Source organism: Micrasema longulum, unplaced genomic scaffold, assembly GCF_059751315.1.
Source record: "Micrasema longulum isolate JH-2025_06_02 unplaced genomic scaffold, ASM5975131v1 h1tg000904l, whole genome shotgun sequence".
In the NCBI taxonomy this organism is placed as follows: Eukaryota; Metazoa; Arthropoda; class Insecta; order Trichoptera; family Brachycentridae; genus Micrasema; species Micrasema longulum.
In genome coordinates this window covers 332932-351294 of record NW_028278095.1, presented here as the reverse complement: position 1 = coordinate 351294, position 18363 = coordinate 332932, and the positions used below count along the sequence as shown (strand labels likewise).

The following is an 18363-nucleotide window of genomic DNA, read 5'->3' as shown; positions in this document are numbered from 1 at the left end:
TTTATTTATTTCACTTACGTAGCTTAAGGCGTTGGCTGCGCGTATTACTTTCAAAATAGGTTAGTTTTTGTTTAACTCAAAAATAAAAACTGTTAATCACTACTACTTTCATTTCACCATAATATGTTTGTGGAATAAATCTATGTTACAAGGTTCATAATATGAATTAATAGAACTGTATTTATTTGGGGTGAATATAATATTGTTGGGTTTGAACACATCTGGCAGTCTGGAACTTACATCGGATAATATGAATCAGTTGTTTATATTCTAGTATAGATATACGATACTCTTTTTCTCAGCAAATATTCTCAAAAGGCGCGCTGGCGGTAGGGGGGGCGACTGAGATTGAACTCACTTCTGTTTCATATTTAGCGCAAAACCTTGGCCTGGAAAGGAAAGAGACATTAAGCTTTCTCTCGGGCTGTAAAATGGTGAAGGCCAGAGAGAGGTGTAAAGGTACGGTGAAGATGATGTGTCGGTGCCACCCTCCAAACAATCAAACAATTGAATAAGATAAATGCTAGGTTCTGACGTTTAAAAGGTTTTCATTTTCTGTCCGACCAAGTAATGTTATAAAATGTTTCACAACGGCCTAAAACTTTAGTAATACATATCATAATTGTTATGTTGTACATATAACTTATATGTAACAGTTCTTCGATGTAAGCTATAGGAACTTAAACTTATTAATTATAAAGGAATTACAAAAATATAAAAATGAAAGATCTTAGAACTCACAAGAACTTAGTGACGAGCCATAAGATGCATCCGAGTACAGCCGAACGTAATCGGACAAATCCCGACCGCAGGTTTCACTATAAATTAACCTTGATTATTGTTTTTGTCCACCTCATGGTTAAATGGTCAGAGTATTTGCCTACCATGCAAGAGTTTTCAGGTTCGATTCCCGACATGGTAGAGGCGGAAAATTTATTTAATAAAAAAATATTTTTACACTAGGATATATCATAATCTCTGGATTAGTAACAAAACATGATCAAGGTTCACATTATTAACCATTATCTATATATATGTAAAAATAATGTGACCTCACAGGGGTTACCCGTGCCGAGGTGCACCATTAGGTGCAGAAAGGGAATGATGGTGATGATTAACCTTGATACGTTTCATTTCATCATCATGATTACTGGACTTTAAAGGATTATAGCTAATAAAACACAGAAATATAAATATACATAAATAAAAAATAAAAAATAATCATAATATGTTTACTCTACATTAATCATTGCTTGTTGTCAAAAAGAGGGCAGCTCCGGATCTGCTTCCGTATTGCGCCATGCATGGTGGCAGATACAAATTTCGCAATAGTTCGCCTGTTTTTTGAGGGAATCCACTCTTGTGGATTAAACAATAACATTTTATTTTCACAAATAGGTGACAAAATCTACAATGGCAAAAATTTCAACTGACCTCCTCTCATGCAAGGTCCTCAATGAGGAAGTTCAGTAGTTTAAAAAAAAAAAAAATATTTATTAATCTATTAAAAAAAAAAATTGGCATCTGTAGTCTATATAGACGCAAATTTTTTTATTTTTTTTATGTATACATATCTGTACCTCAGAGGCAGACGGATGCAAATCCAAACGTCAAATGTTCAACAAAAGCCTAAAGAATCTACTTTCTTTAAGTGATTTCTAATTATTTATAGCATTAATTTGTATTTTTAGTATCTTAACACATTGGTTCTTTCATAATAAGACTTACATTGCTTCAATCAATGGACATGATCATAAACTGGATACGAAAATTCAAATGTTATTTCATCAAATTCTGGATTTGCATCCGTCTGCCTCTGAGGTACAGATATTATTACATCACAATGATTTTTTTTTAATTGGAAATTTTAAAAATCCCCACAGAAATTTTGAAATTACACTCGCAACATCACACGTTCAAGCCGGTGTGTTTTTCTGACATTTAAATGCAGAACCCCGTACAATTCTAAAAACAAATTATCTGAACCAGCTAAGCGTCAAAAAACATGATTTCCCCCGGAAACTGTAAATCTGTCAACGGTTGTTACAATAATATAAGATTCATTAGTTATTGTAAACATGTGTTCACATGAACCTGTGATGTTTCAAAGTTGATGCATTTGTATTTTTTTAAAGGGATAACCCTCTATTGTCAGCAGGTGGTGGAAAGAGGGGATATTGAAGGAGGTAATAAAAATACACAATATCCTGACCAATTGAGAAAATAATCTTTCTTGGATTTTTTTTCCAAATGGCGGGAATCAACGCGACACCAGTTTCACAGTTGGTCATCTAACCAACTGCGCCACGGCGCCTGTCTTTCATTTATATTTAAACCATTTTTATTAATTTTTAAGAAATTTTGTTTTACAACCAAAATTTTATTAATTTAATTTTGTTTTACAACCAAAATTTTATACTCAATTTCCCGTATAACTGAACCTCCTTCTTTTGAAATTGTGAATATGAGGGGCTGTCCAATAAATACGCGAACTGATCCAACATGGCGGCTATGACGCGATCTATAGCCCCGCCCACTAGCTCACGTGTTGCCTAACAAGCCAATGAGCGGTCAGTACTCGTATGACAATGAAGCCGTACGCACTGTGCCTCTAGCGTTTGTTTCGGTTGAGCGTGTTTTAGCTGTCCATTGAAATGGAAATTGACGAAATCACTGAGCAACGACCCAATATCAAGTTATTGGTAAAGCTTATGAGAAGTTCGCAAAAAATTACCAATATCTTGAGAGCTGTTTATGGTGATAGTGCTCCGAAGAAAACATTATTTTTTAAGTGGATAAAGCGTTTTAAAGATGGTTGAGAAGACGCCAAGGATGTTGCAAGATCTGGACGACCTTTAAACTCGTGTTGATGAAAACATTGAGAAAACATCGTGTGAGGTCCCTTGTCCCTTCTGATCGTCGAAAAACTGTGGGGATGATTGCTGATGAACTAAACTTAGGTAAATCAAGAGTGCACACAAAAAACTTGGGTTTAAAAAAACTCCGTGTCAAAATCGTGCCCAAGTTACTAACGCTGGATCAAAAGTTGAAAAGGTTATAGGTGAAAAGGAAATAGGTTATCATGTTATTTACTGGAAAAATGCTGATAGATTCATAAGAAGGGTGATAACTGGTTATGAATGCTGACTTTTTCTGACTTTTTCCTTTCCCAAAATGCAAAGTGGTAATGACACCACTGGGAGGATGTGAAAACAATAAAACAAGTAACAACGAGGAAACTAAAAAGCCTAACTGCCGAGGACTTTCAGGGGTGATTTAAACAGTTAAAAAGACGATAGGACAAGTGCCTAGCAAGGAAAAGAAAGTATTTTGAAGGAGACAAAATGAATGTAGCTGAAATTTTGTAAAATAAAGTTTTTATGACCCTAGTTCACATATTTATTGGACAGCCCTCGTATGCTGATAATTCTAGAGGTACTCACTATAGCAGCGAGCCTCCTTGCACGTCCATCATCTCATCGGTGCGCGGCGGTGGCTGCGGTGGGGGGGGCAAGTGGTGGTGCAGGGGAAAGCCAGGCGCCAGGCGGGGGGATGAGTAAAGCCCCCGGCCCAGTAGGTGGGGGGCCCCGAGCGGGCGGCGGGGGGAGCGGGCGTTCACTACCCGCGGCTGATGCATCTCTTCCAGCACAGAGGGCGCCACATAAGTGAAACCCTGTAATTTTTGCACATTTCACCTACCTTATAAACAATATTTAAATATTGATAGATATATGTATTTTAAACGGAGAACCTTTTTGAGAAGTGTTTTGAACATTTCGCCGGTTGAGAATCTTAGTCCGAAATTCATAATATGGATAAAAAAATAGTGTTGCAAAGTTTTACATAACTATGAATTTAATCAGCAGGGCAACAACCGGCCTTGTCAACTTTTTTACCAACAATATTTTGAGTATGTCCAATTTTTTTTAGACTAAAGCTGAATTATATATAAATTTCTTTTGGATATTTGTAGCACTAACTTTGTGGTTTGTTATATTTTAGAGGTATAATATAAATATAACCGAATTAAACCGCCATAGGAGTTATTAATATTGATATACAATATATCGACAGAGATGCAGAACATTTTATAGAAGGGAACATAGAAGTCTAGGCATTTACAAGGCTTATGACCTGTCATTAGCTGATTAAGTGGCCACTTTATATACTGTGTAACATTCACCATTCTGCCTATGTTTCAACATCTATATTCCTTCGATTCTTCCATCTGTTGATGTTTGTGAAGTTAAATAGCTGAAACCTTTATTATTTCACCTACATACTAGCCAACGCCTGAAAATATTTTTTTAATTTTATGCTTCTCGGACCAGCTGGTTTTTTTTAACAATATATTGAGTCTATCCAAATTTTTGTAGACAAGAACTGGATTCAATCCCCTCAGAAGTTATTAATATTAATGTATTACAACAGAGATGAAGAACATTTTATATAATTCTCTTCTATAAAATTTTCTGTAATATATTGTTTTTTTTATTTTCTTATAATTTTAACACTTGGGTAAAAATTCTATTCCAACATTTTGTTGTGAAAAATAAGGTTTACCTTAAATATCATATTGGCACTTTCACTCAAGGTCGACTCATCGGGAGAATCAATAGGAGTCTGATGTGTGAACCGTGTGTCGAATTGTGAAACATCATCATCACTTGACTAAAAAAACAAATATTCATTTATAGTAAAAAGTAAATTAAACGTCATTCAAATTTGAATATATTTTTATTTAATGCTCACCAGTATTGGTTCAATTGGTGGTTTGAGTCTTCTCGCAAACACGTCCGGCCAACAAACTTGTTTAAAGAAAGGATGATTCCTAATCGGTTCAGCATCGTCCAATCCACCTCCCAGTCTATGCTTTACTTGCCTCTTCATAAGGCGACGTATTAAGTCCTGAGCTTCGGGAGTCAAGTACACGGGAAGATTCAGTTTAGCTGTCAATATTTTCTCAATAGTCTTCTTGCGGTTGCTACCAGTAAATGGTGGCTGAAAAGCAAAGGCAGTAAGAGTGATTATTCCGTTTTTAAAATGGTTAAAATTAAATTATATATTTTTTTTAAATGTTTATTACCTGTCCTGTTAGCATGTCGTACATGAGAGCACCTAAACTCCACCAGTCAACTGCTTTTCCATGTCCACTACGTGTTAAAATTTCTGGAGCCCTGTGAAAAACATAGATAACAATGGATTGTTATTCCAAAGTTATGTAATAGGTGGGACACATATCCAATTGCGTATAACTTTGCATGCATTTGCATAAGAATATTTTGTTTTAATACATAAGTTATTTTGATGTCAATAACCAAATAAAATCTATCAAAAATTATTTTGGATATTTGTAGCACTAACTTTGTGGTTCATTGTTATATTTTAGAGGTATAAATAAAACCACTTTGTGAAGATGGCAACGTGTAGTTGCCGAATCTAGTTGGATGTGTGAATAAAAAGTGGTTCATAAAACAAAGTTATTTTATTTATACCTCTAAAATCTAACGAAATTGTTCAATAATTTTAATTCGGAATTGCAATTTTTCATGCACTGTTTTTTTCATCCACAAACTATGTTTAGTTATTTGTTTCTTGCTTTGAAGCTTTAACTCTTTATAGCATCATGTGACAGTTCTGTTACAAACCATTTCGGAGCTTACAAAACCCAAAATAAACATCAAAGTTAATTTTAAATCAATATTACACCACAGGTACACACCTTACAATGCAATTAAACTATAAAAATAGAGGAACAGAACTAGATCTCAAGCTCACTACACAATATAATGTTTATTGCATTAATAAATTATTATTTTCTATTGCCACTATAAATAATGTAGTATAAAAGCAATAATATTTAAATGACCGCAAAAGTCATAAATTATTTCATGAAGAATACTTCGGTATGATAAATAATTGCTGGAAATTCAACAAAATTAATAACTTATGCATTCAATTTAAAGGTAATACATTTTTCGTAAGACTTGATTAAAATGTAATAAATAAATTGAATAAAAATTCCAAGAAAGAAGTACCCAAAAGAAAAAAAGGGAGGATTTTTAAACTAATCTATAGAATAAACTAAATTATTTAACTCAATCTTGTAAAAAGTTTCTTCAGTAGGTACAGGACGTCCCAGTAACGAGACATAAAAAAAATGTAACCCGATTAAAAAAACTATATACCTTGCAATAAAGATGTGAAGACTGCACATAAACAAATAAATTGTGTAACTGTGGGCTTTCCTTAATCTTACTTTCTTTAACTTGTCTTTCCATTCTTTTTTCTTCACCTATTTTGTATTATATTTTCATACCTAATTGTTCTCATGAAAAATCAGTATTTTGACATTGCTTTCAATTATGTACGGCCGTGATGATTTTGAAAATAATACGGCGGCCCCTGTGGTGAAATGACTAAGATGCTTTTCTCACGCATGAAGGTTTCCGAGTTCGATTCCCAATGAGATCACAATAATTAAATGTGATTTTTCTCAAGCGTGAGTGTTCTGTGCTGTAATTATCCATTGTAATTTGGCCTTCTTAGCCTGTTGCGGTGCAAAAACAAATATATAAATAAACAAACTTTTTAGATACTGTTTCTTATTTGGTTGTTTTTATTTTCAAATTTGGTGGTGTAAATTATTCTCTGTGTCCTTGTGAATGAAGAATACAAATATGCGTGTGAAATAGAACCCGAATCATGGATGAGTGTTTTGCTCGTTGGCTACTCAAATTCCTGAAAAGGGAAATAAAGTGAAGAAAAGTCTGCGTCATTGTGTAGTGGTTGGTACATTTGCCCACTATGCTTGAGGTCCTGGGTTCAATTCCTGAGACAATATCGAAATATCTCATTGTCGCTGAGGCGTAAGACTGATCATCTTACCTTGCAGTGGCCATGCAGTGCCCTATGCACCACTGGGTGTGGATAGGGAAATTACAAGAAATAAAGAACAAACGATACAATACATACAAACTTACATGTATTCTATTGTTCCGCAGAAAGTGTGTGTTACAATTCCAGCTTGGATGTGTTCTTTACAAAGGCCAAAATCGGTAAGTTTGACGTGTCCTTGGGCGTCCAGGAGAACATTTTCTGGTTTTAGATCTCTGTATATTATACCGAGACTGTGCAAGTGTTCTAGAGCTAGGATAATTTCCGACAAATAAAAGCTAAAAGAAGACAAAAAATATTACACAAATCAATGGTATTTCCTATATTCAATTAAGTACAAGGATGTAATATTTTGTTTGCAGGTTATAAGCGAATAAGAAATATTCTAACAGAGACGGAGAAAGTATTTAGGAGAAGAATATGGAAGTGTAGGCATTTACCGGACTAATAACCTGTCATTGGCCAGTTTTATAATTGATTTATTTAGAAATTTATTGCTTATACATGGATTATATTTATTGACAGAGAATCTATATAACAGTAGAGCATTTTAACATGGATATGGAGTATCCTCTAATTAGGTTAGTCTCCATCTAACATCTGGCTCAGCCTGATCTAAGATGAAGATTTTTTGTGTTTGAAATTATAAGAAATAGCAAGGTCTCGGATGCGATGAGGAAACATAAGTTGACGTTTATGATTTACTTCTACGAGATACTTCTCGGACATACCAGACAAAAATATTGTCAACAATTGCGCAAAAAATCTTTAAATTGTTTAAAAACACAAATTTTGAAAATAATAATCTAAGTAATAAAATCCGAACGGGCAGCTAACTTAAGGGACTGATGCCGCTGGGTATTGGCATCGAATTACGTTTACATAACTATGCAAGTGTCTAAGTACGGTCAAACCTGAATATAAGAGAAACCTCTTTGAAAGAGAGCTGGCTTAAGATCCTGTCACTTTACCCCCGAAAACCTCAATAAAAGAGAGAAGGAAAAACTCTGTATAAGAGAGTTGTTCTATCGGAACTGAACTCTATATAAGAGAGCCGAAACCGTGACCTATATGAAAAAGAGTTTGATTTGCTGATGTAGCCGTAGCGTGATTGCTCGGGCACGTGCTGACAGGTCGTCATGTACATGCACCCGAATATGTCACTGCTTCGGAATTCAGCGTAAGTGATTAATAGATCGTTGTCCTTTAGCGTGAGTGGTGAATCGCAATGAACTTTTGTAGCCTCTTTACCTAATACATACGTATGTATTTTTTATATATTTTTTTGTACTTCCTATACATAGTAGTGCATAGATAATAGGAATAGGAAGCCTGGTTATGTCTGCAGATCTCAGTAAAATACAAGAAAAATGTCCTGGAAAAATGTCTTATTTCCAGGTTCGATTGTACCCAATTGGTGTTTTCAGAGGTAACATTGAAAAAGTATAGCTAAAATTGCATTTAAAAAATCCAAGCTTAATGAGCTCAGTAAGTACGGGCTTAGCATGTCATTTTAATTTACAATTTCTTTTGTAGTTTACGAATGACATGTTTCTTTGAGGGTTTTTACTGTGTTTTTTAGATTTTTTAATTTTCTATGATAACATTGGTCAGTTATTTCAGAAAATGTATGTGTAAATAGAGTCTGCCTCGTGGTGTAATGGTTAGCGCGTCTTGGGTTCGATCCCCGACACGGTTGTTATGAAATATTTATTTAAAAGGGTGTTTTCACACTAGAATATTTCATAGTCCCTGGTCTGGTACCTGAAGCGTGAGATTGATCATCTTACCTTCGTGTAACGAAAAATGATCAAGATACGCTGGAATTGGTGCACCAATGCAGTGCTCTATGCACCATTAGATGCGGAAAGGGAAAATGAGGAAAAATATTCTAGTTGTGTATTTTTGTTTAAATTATGACTTTCAGTGTTATGCGACAGATACATTGTTTTCATGTGATAGGTATGTTTGTAAGTTATTTTTTTATTCTGTATGTTTTATATAACTATACGAAGTAGAAACATGGATACTGAGAGTCAGAAAGAAAAAAAGATAAGACGCCTTCAAAATGCGGTGCTGGAGAAGAATACTCCGGATTCCATGGACGGCAATGCATTCTAATGTGTCCGTACTGAATGAATTAAAGATTGAGGATCGACTGTCAACTGCATATTACGGCGACTCCTACAATACTCGTATTTTGGACACATTGCCAGGATAGAACCAGACAGCCCCGAAAAGCTCATCGTGATGGGTGGAATGAAGGGAAGAAGATCCGGAGTTATGATTGAGTGCAGCCGCCATCCTCAGGCATGAGGGAAAGGACGAGAAAGAAAGATGAATTGTATTGTTTTTTATTTGTTTACTTAGTGGCAATATGCAATGGTGATTCTATGTAAAAAATAAGAACCTTTCTCTGGCATAACAAATAATGTTTATAACGAGCTAATTTAGTAGGTCCCATCTTCTTTATAATCACCCAGTTCGACTGCAGTTCTATACCAATATTGAAAAACAGGTATTAAGAAAACTAAAACTACTTAATTATAAACAATAATTAACTAAATATATGTTTCAGTGAACAATTTACACACTGTAACTTTCACTATTTTGCCTATCGTGGGTATACTGGCAAAAGGCTTTAACTCTCAAATCCGTTTTGAGAAATCAAGCATTAATTTTTTTTCTTTTTTATATCTTATTTAAATATAGTAAGATGTTAAGTGCTCATTTAAGAACACGTTTTTGATTTTCCATTTCTTTATTTTATATTAAGTAAATATTAAGTTTTTTTAGCTTTTAGCCAGAATAAAATAGCGGGTATACGACTTAACCTTAAATTTATTTTTAAAACTTCAGATTTATGAAATTTAATATGACTTAGTGTATTTTGCCAGTTTGTAGAGCGTTAAAAACTTTACAAAACTGCATTATTAAGTCAAATTGCATATTTTCGAGTTAACGTTTTTTGTGAGTGTACCCATGCTATGTTTGAGCAGCCATATTTCTTCAGTTCTTCCATCTGTTGATTTTTGTTAAGTAAAAAGATTCGGGCATACACAAAATATTGTTGAATATGAAATACTTGCCATGTTGTATCTTCTAAGAAAATTCCCTCTCGTTCTAAGTGCATAAAAAGCTCTCCACCACTTAAGTATTCTAAAATGAGGTATAATTTTCCACCAGTTTGAAAGGCGTACACCAATTCTACTATGAAAGGATGCTGAAAATAGTAAATAAATGTAATATTTTATGTTCTCATGTTTTACATTGTTAATATTAGTTGCAACCGATAAATAATAAAAAATAAACACAGATGAAAAAAGCGTCAATAAATTACACAAATAAATTCAATAAACTCAAGTAAAAATTTGTAAATATGCATGACCTTCAAGAAATCCTAAAATTACCTTAACAGCTTCTAATATATTTCTTTCAGCTCTAGTGTGAGCTGTATCCTTTTGGTTGCGTACAATAGACGCCTTTCTGAGAACTTTCATAGCAAAATGAGCCCCAGCATCTGTTCCAGTTGTCTTTCTCACTTGAAAAACTTTTCCATAACCTCCTTTTCCTAAAACTTTCCTTAATTCGAAGTCTGATGGACCTAAGCAATTCCTACCGGGGTTAACAGTATCTTCGCACAATTGAATAGTTTCGGAACCCTCGACCCTGTAAAATAATAAATATTTTAGTTCGCAGATATACAAACGCATATTACGAAATCCGTCAAGACACGAAACACAAAATGAATACTCACTCTACTATTGCATTCACGTGGAGTTCTGGTTCATAATCAACCTAAAATAATATGATTACTTATGAAATAAACGTACATTTTCATGCAAAAATAGAAAAACATAAATAACGCACATATAGTATTTTAAAATAGATTATTAACTCCATATGACAAGACCAAAACAATACCAAGGTGATCTTTAAGAATCCCCTAATCAAATAATTAAACGCAGTTTTAATAGCTCAAATATTTAATACAACGCTAAGCGAGATACTTCGTGGATTTTAAAAAAAATATTGTTGATTTTACCTCAACCTCATCGACTTCAATCACATCATCGTCTTCTGAATCATCTAGGGTCACTGTGTCGACATCGTGAAGTTCCAAATCGAAAACACCTGCCATGGCTGATGACATGTGAGAATAAATCTTTACATTTGATTAATGGTATTCCGTTTGATATTTTAAAATGTCTCTTAAATTCTTAAAACAACACCAAAACTTCACAAATATTGAAATATCTAACACAAGACAGAAGACAGGTGGGCTTGTGATGGTTATGAATTGAGCTTGCAATAAAATCGGAGATGCAAGCATGGATATTCATGTCTACCAACACAAAAATAAAATATGCGTTTGTTTTTGAAAAGGTGGGTGAATTTTTTACCATGTAGGTACTTTTAAACGTGGGAGGAGGCTAGAATGCTGGCTTGCGATGGGATCTCCGGAAGCATAGAAATGTCCACATGCACCATATAGGAGCAAATGTGAAAAAAAATAAGAAGAAGGTACTTATAATTTCATTAAATCTTCCATTATAACAGTTAACCTAATCGTGTTTATTAAATTATTACTTTATTGGAGACGGTCTTCGTGGTGTAGTGGTTAAGATGCTTGACTCCCATATGGCAGGTTCCGGGTTCGATTCCTGGTGAGAACACAAAAAAAAGCGATTCATCTCAATCCTGGGTATTCTGTGCCATTGTAATTTGGCCTGTTGTGGAGTACAACAACTATTAATCATTACTCCTGGTTTAAATGTAATAATTTTACTGTTAATTGAATCGGCATTCACTTCGTAACACCTCATTGTAAATATTATGAAAATAAAACATTGTTTTTAGTGCTACACAATTTTTCTTCTTTTACAAGAACACTACTACAGTTTCGGGAAAGCACTCCTCCCATCGACGGGCAAAATAAAACTAATATAGTAAACACAGAATATTGGAAACAGTAGTAGTGTTCTTGTAAAATAATAAAAATTGTATAACACTGATGACAAAGTTTTATTTTCATAATAATGTTTATTTTGCATTTAAATAAAAAAGAAAAAATAGTAAAATTACAATTTATTAAATGCATATATTTTATAACACACACGAACGGTTCTAGACATAACAAATCTTAATCGACGACTCGAGACGAAAGTGATTTTGATGAAAAAAATATTTCTGTGTAAATCGGGGGTTGTATTTTTTTTCAGTATGTAACATCAATTAGTATACTGCTAGGCTCCCGTTCGGGGCCGATATTATTCCTGTCTTATATTTGAAGGAATAGGATACCTCATTTTATTTGCAGACGACTTTAAAATTTTAATAAAAAGGTAAAGGCCCTGCTTTATTTAGCTTTTTTTTATATAAAATTTATTATTATCATTTAAAGTTTTTTCAACAATTGAAATATTCTACAATCAAATTTAGATAAATATGGTGTAATCAAAATAATCTCTTCATATATGTGTAAATATTTTATATCGTTTCATAGAAATTCATTTTATTATTTGCATTAATAATAAAAAAAAATTAAAAATCACAAAAGTTAGATATATTATGGTGATCTTCGTATCCTCTTTGACAAAATATTTATATTCCTCATATTAATGAAAGGACTATTAAAGCAATTAAATGCTGAGGTTTTTTATATTCAGAACGTTTAAATATTTCAATTTATTTATTTATTCAGAACGTTATTTGTTAGATTATAACAAAGAATTATAGTAATATATACGGAATTATATTCCGCAATCTGATCTCAATTTTATAAGTTTCAGCAGTATAATGACATAAATTAGAAAAAGTTCGACATAAACTGTTAATTTATTAAATTTAAACTATCAATTCCCCTGCTCGAACAAATCAATGAAATAAAAAATATTATCTAATATATCATGCTGCGACTTGATGATTTTTAAAAAAAAAAAAATTTGGACGTCCTTGATTTAACAAATCTCATAACTTTTAACTTCCTAGAACTTTATCACTTTAGACAACCAAGGTTTTTTGTAACATTTGGTTTAAGATGGAAAATATGTTTACCCGGCCTTGGCTTGGAAGGAGGCTACCCAATACTTTTCTATGAAATTGCTTCTCCTTCAACATAATGTGGAGATCACCTAGGGGTAGGAAATTACTATAGGCACGATCCCCGAAATGGACGGCCTCCTTTGCTAACACATTCACCTTTATGTTACCGGGAATATTACAATATCTGGGGATCAAAGACATAACATCACTTTTATTGAATGCCTTCGATAACGAAAGATGAAATCGAGTTTTAACGCAGAGCTCGTCCTCGGGATAAGAGTATGTCAGTGGATCCGATAAAATTATCTATTCTAATGAGTGAGCTTTATAATATTTTTGGTTATCTACCCATTCATTATTATGTGGCGGGAAAATACGGGAAACACATAGACAAAAGACAAATTTACTCTGTGCTGGCCAAAACTCAAAACAATACTTCCCGTCAAAATCAGGAAAAAAAGTACTATTATTAATTATCTTGCATTTGACTATTGTTGACTTGTTACGCCCGTTTTAGTTTAGTGTAATTGTGAATTTGTATTTGTATTTTGCAATTTCATAACATTTAATTTGCAACAGCTTTTAAATTTCTGCAGTCAGTGGCCAGGATTTGTTTGCCATGTGTGAATTTTTGATTGTTTAACGAAACAATATACTTAACAATCAAATTAAAAATAATGTCAGACATCACATGCAAATTAAAAAGTAAGGAATCAGTTCTTAGATTCAAGAATGGATCACCAAAGTTAAAAGATGTACTCCGAAAGGTAAATGAAATATATTTTGTTTGTCCTTGTAATTGTAACAATAAGCAGTGATACAATTTTAAATCATAGGCATGTCGATAGTTAACCTTTCTTTTGCTGAGCAAATAATATCCCTAAAGTTTGATATGTGGTTTCTAAGTATAATAGGCGTGTTTACTCAGAAATCTAAACACAAGTAAAGGTTTATGTCTGTCTGGTAAATTTTGCTTTATTGTGTCAAATTGCCAGGATGGTCATTCAGCGATTCTTAATCACGGTTTATTTAATTGATCTATGAACTATGTTAAAAATATTGTGTCTAAATTTCACGTCACTGCGACTTACCATTAATGAGCTTCCTCCTATGCTGAAGCAGGCATGTTTTGTTTGAAAACAGCACGGTTGATCTATATTTGCCATTTATAACATTGTGTCTAAATTTCACGTTGCTATTACTGTTGAGTAACTCAACTTTAATTGTGGGTTAAATTCCGATGTCTGTTTGCTTTTGTACATTTTATTTGGGACTAAAAGAAGTTTCGTATTTATCAATTTCAGAAGTGTAAAGAAAGATTGCGACAAAATAGGGAGAATTTCATAGACAAGCTGCGTAATATTCCGACTGAAGTCGATGTCTTAGACACCCTCACCGACTTCATTAAGGCGGATCTCAAATTAGTATATCATCATGATATCCCTAAGGAGTCTTATTACAAACAGAAATACCAACCCCGGGTCACAGATACAGAGGAGGAGCCCATTGATGAAGAGTTAGAATGGTAAATAAAATGATTTTGCATTTTCTTTTGATATCAAAGTGTGCATAAGTATATTATAATTATTTGATAATAAGGAAAGTTAGTGGTTTTAAAAATGTTTTACAAGCCAGCAAATTGCTGAGCAATTTTTTTGATATCAAACCACGAAGCCAGTGATTTACTGGTTTGTCTTCAAATGATATTTTCATTAAAAAATTTATGCAAAATGCATAAAAATGTATAAACATCTCAAAAGACCCTGTCAGAATTGCTGACAACTTTTGTTTATTACAAATGGCAATCAATATTTTTTCTTATATATGTATTTTATCCCTTTTTTCTTTCCTTGGTTCATTTTTCTCTCTTCTTCCAAACACAGTATCTGATTCCGCATTCCTTATCATTTAACATGATGTATAACATAATGTAATTTTTTTTTATTAAGGTTAATACGTACAAGCCTTATCTCCCAATTAAAAAACAGCTGTTATTTTTAATTAATTAGGTTTTTTAAAAATATTTTATGTACTTACCTATCTTTTGGTATATATTTATGTTTTTTTTAGTAAAACATTTTGACCAATCTCTTCTTTTTGATCAATCTATTTTTTGGTTGGCTGGAAGATGTTGCTTTTAGCAATAAGTTCGCCAAAATACTTAGTCTTTGTACTTGAAGTTTTAGCATTGTTTATCAAGAAACTGTTAATCTCTACTTCTGAAAAGCCTCTGTTTGGAAAAAGGCTTAATGGTAAGCCATCTTCAGGGTCAAAATCTTCCGCATCTTGGCTGGAAATGTCACCCGATTCAAATAACAAGGGCCACGGAGGCTGCATAGATGTTGGGGGGTCATTCGGATTATAGATGCATTTGGATTAGCTGGGGTTTGGACTATCGAGGCCCTGCTGTTACATTGTTCAAATCATTTTTTCATTATTTTTATTAAAAAGGTGATAGTTTTTAAGATGCTCTGTAAAAATGTGTTATCCCATCCCACTTTCTTGCTAATTTTTTATATTAAAAAATCATCATCATCATCATCATTCCCTTTCTGCACCTAATGGTGCATAGAGCACTTCATTGGTACACCGATCGCTGTATATCTTGGTCATATTTTTTTGTTACATGAAAGTAAGATGATCAGTCCGCTTCAGGTACCAGTCCAGGGACTACGAAATATTCTAGTGTGAAAACACCACTTTAAATAAATATTTTATATCAACCATGTCGGGAATCGAACCCGAGAACTCTTGAATGGTAGGTATACGCGCTGACCATGTTTTTGTTCTATTAAGTAAATTTGGTATATTGAACTTAAAAGCCAAGCTGAATAATTCATTACATTTTTGAAATATGCGCCTAATGTTACACATTAATTATCTCAGTTTGAGGTTGATGTGGCTTAACACATTTTTGCATAACACCATCCATTTGTTACTATATGCTCAGTAATAATAAAATGAAAACATTTGTAAAATTATTATTTAAAGTAATAAAGCCCAGGCAAATTAGACCAAAAAAGGTGATCGAGGGAAAAAAGCCTAGAGTTTTAAAACTTGGCATGATTGTTTGTTGGTGTCTACTACATAATATACTAAAAGTCCCCGTGGGTGGTGGGTCCGCTGAGGGTCGGAAGGGGGGGGGGGGTCATAAGCCCTGTAAATGCCTAGACTTCCATATTCCCTTCTCAAAAATGTTTTCCCTCTCTGTTGAAATAAAGTTAAACAAAGCACTGTGTTGCACCTGACTATCTTGAACACCATTTTTTGTGTACGCTGTGTCTGGTTGTGGAGGACGATGTGGATGTTGAAAGGCCGGGATAAAATGCACTTTAGTCTGGCCACTGTCAGGGAACTTGTACAAAAAGAATTCCGCCTGAATATGAGGAACTCGATGCAGAGTTTATGCCAGTAGAAGATGAATTTCGAACTTAAAATTATTCAGATTTTTAGAAAGGGTGCAATTATTTTCATAATAATTATATACACCAACTACTTATTGCAAAAAATATTTTTTTAGCTGTGTACTAGGACAAAATTCTTCCATTTTTTATTTTCCTTGAAATTTTTGTATTTCCTAAAATATTACTCCTGTAAAAAAATACATCTGAATCTTTATATAGATAATTTCAATTACTTTAATGAATTTTTTTCTATATTTTTTGCTAGAACTGATATTTTCGGAGATATTTGTGAAAAGCTACCTTTAAAACCCCCCCCCCCCCTACCCATAGTGGACCCCCTGCCAAGGGGACTTTTAGTATGTTATGCAGTAGATACCAACAAACAATCATGCCAAGTTTCAAAACTCCGGGCTTTTTTTCCCTCTAAAAAAGTCTAATTTGCCTGGGCTATAAGTTGAAGAAATTATTAATAAAGTTATATTTTTCAGGTTAATGAGTAAATATGATAATATATTTGAGGACGAAGAATGTCTCGCTAGTATGTTGGAAGACTTGAATCAAGTTATTTGTCCCATTTGCCAGAAGAGCTCATTAGAAATAAAGACATTGTCCGACGTTGGGGCTGTAGTAAGCTGCAAGTGTGGACTTTTAGTCCGGACGACTAAACATTTGTTAGAAATTAAAGAAAACATAATGTTTTGCCTTGATAATCACAATAGTATGTGTGTCGCCAATCCTCAGTTTTGTATTTTGAATGAAGTAGGAGAAAATCACATTTATTTAATGTGTTATAGCTGTTCCGGTTTCTTTATTATTCTGTGATTATTCATTCCTAGAATTCATGTAAGTTATTATTATTTCATACTTTTAGTTTATAAGTTTGTCTTATTCATAACTTCGGCCCATTTAAACGGATCGTTCATGTTTGTTTATGTGGTAGTCATAAAGAAAACTCAATCCGAGGGTGTAGTGATAGTATGATTTTATTATTTATTTCCCCTTTTAAGGTTGATTTGTGAATTTAGTTAATGACTTAGTCTGTCTTCTGTTTGCTGTTGTTCATTAAACCTGAGCATTATAACATGTACACTTTAAAAAAAAATTATAAAATTCCTTGATCCCTGGAAATTACCTCAAATCTGTTAATCTATTGGACCACAGAAATGTGTGCTTTCATTATTGTAATTTTATCCATGCATACTTTATTTTTATTTAGTAATAGTATCTCAATATTGTCTTTTTTGTCCATTGACTCTAAATATTATTATTTGTATTAAGTTTTCAAATATGTTTTTGATTAATGGTGATATTTAGATTGTCCGTTTGTTTTTGTTTGTTCATATGTACGCAAGTATTTTATTAAACTATGTTGATGTTAATCAGTTTATTGCCATTCGGCAAGACTTTATTTTCTTTAAGATAATAACTAGGCCGGTGGAATTTGTATTTTGTAAGAGAGCGAAAACAAAGATTGATATTTTTTTAAACCACCGTTTAAAACACACGTTTTAAAACACTGATTTTACAAAATGTGTTGTGATTATAATAATAACAGTTTGATTTTTCTTGATTACTAAGCATTATTCTTTTTATCGTGAATATTGCCATATCTGTCGATAAAGCCCTATTTTTAATCCGTATTTAGTTTTGACTTATTCTTAATTTAAAAAAGACCTAATACGTAATTCTTAAGACAACTTTTTCAGTATTTCTGGAAATGATGAGTGCCAAATACATAGTTATTATTTTTTTCAATATATTTAAATATATATAGATAAATAAATTTAATTGAAGTTTTTAAATTTGTAATTTCATTAAAACAACTTATTTTGTTATCACAAAAGTGTCTAAAGGATGGCTAAAATTAAAAGATGTCAGCCATTCATCACATTGCGTGCCGTACGTCCACCAATCACAACGTCGCTCGCCGACTAATCACGGCTGAAATAATGTGTCTACTGCTGACTCGTTGTCAAGCGCGCGTAACTCTTAACAAAGTTACAATACTACTGAAGCT

The 18363-nt window shown here is 33.1% G+C and overlaps 2 protein-coding genes and 1 long non-coding RNA gene across 3 annotated transcripts; 2 read left to right on the top strand and 1 right to left on the bottom strand.

Annotated features, from left to right (window-relative positions):
- Positions 1-11228, bottom strand: S6k (Ribosomal protein S6 kinase). The gene is made up of 10 exons (XM_088231701.1): positions 10943-11228; positions 10655-10695; positions 10308-10566; positions 9987-10120; positions 6984-7175; positions 5087-5177; positions 4753-5001; positions 4564-4671; positions 3444-3673; positions 1-389 (listed from the first exon to the last, which is right to left on the bottom strand). Coding segments are annotated over exons 1-10 (1413 nt in total). The 5' UTR covers positions 11051-11228; the 3' UTR covers positions 1-388.
- Positions 8167-10247, top strand: LOC148278252 (uncharacterized). Its single transcript, XR_015823241.1, has 2 exons — positions 8167-9492; positions 9610-10247. It is a non-coding gene; the product is annotated as an uncharacterized LOC148278252 (long non-coding RNA).
- A 2008-nt stretch (positions 11229-13236) lies between the features above and the next one.
- Ripalpha (RPA-interacting protein alpha) lies at positions 13237-17725 on the top strand. The gene is made up of 3 exons (XM_088231698.1): positions 13237-13709; positions 14247-14467; positions 16835-17725. The coding sequence occupies exons 1-3, from the start codon at positions 13620-13622 to the stop codon at positions 17166-17168; spliced, it is 645 nt and encodes a 214-aa protein (XP_088087824.1). The 5' UTR covers positions 13237-13619; the 3' UTR covers positions 17169-17725.
- The last annotated feature ends 638 nt before the right edge of the window (positions 17726-18363 follow it).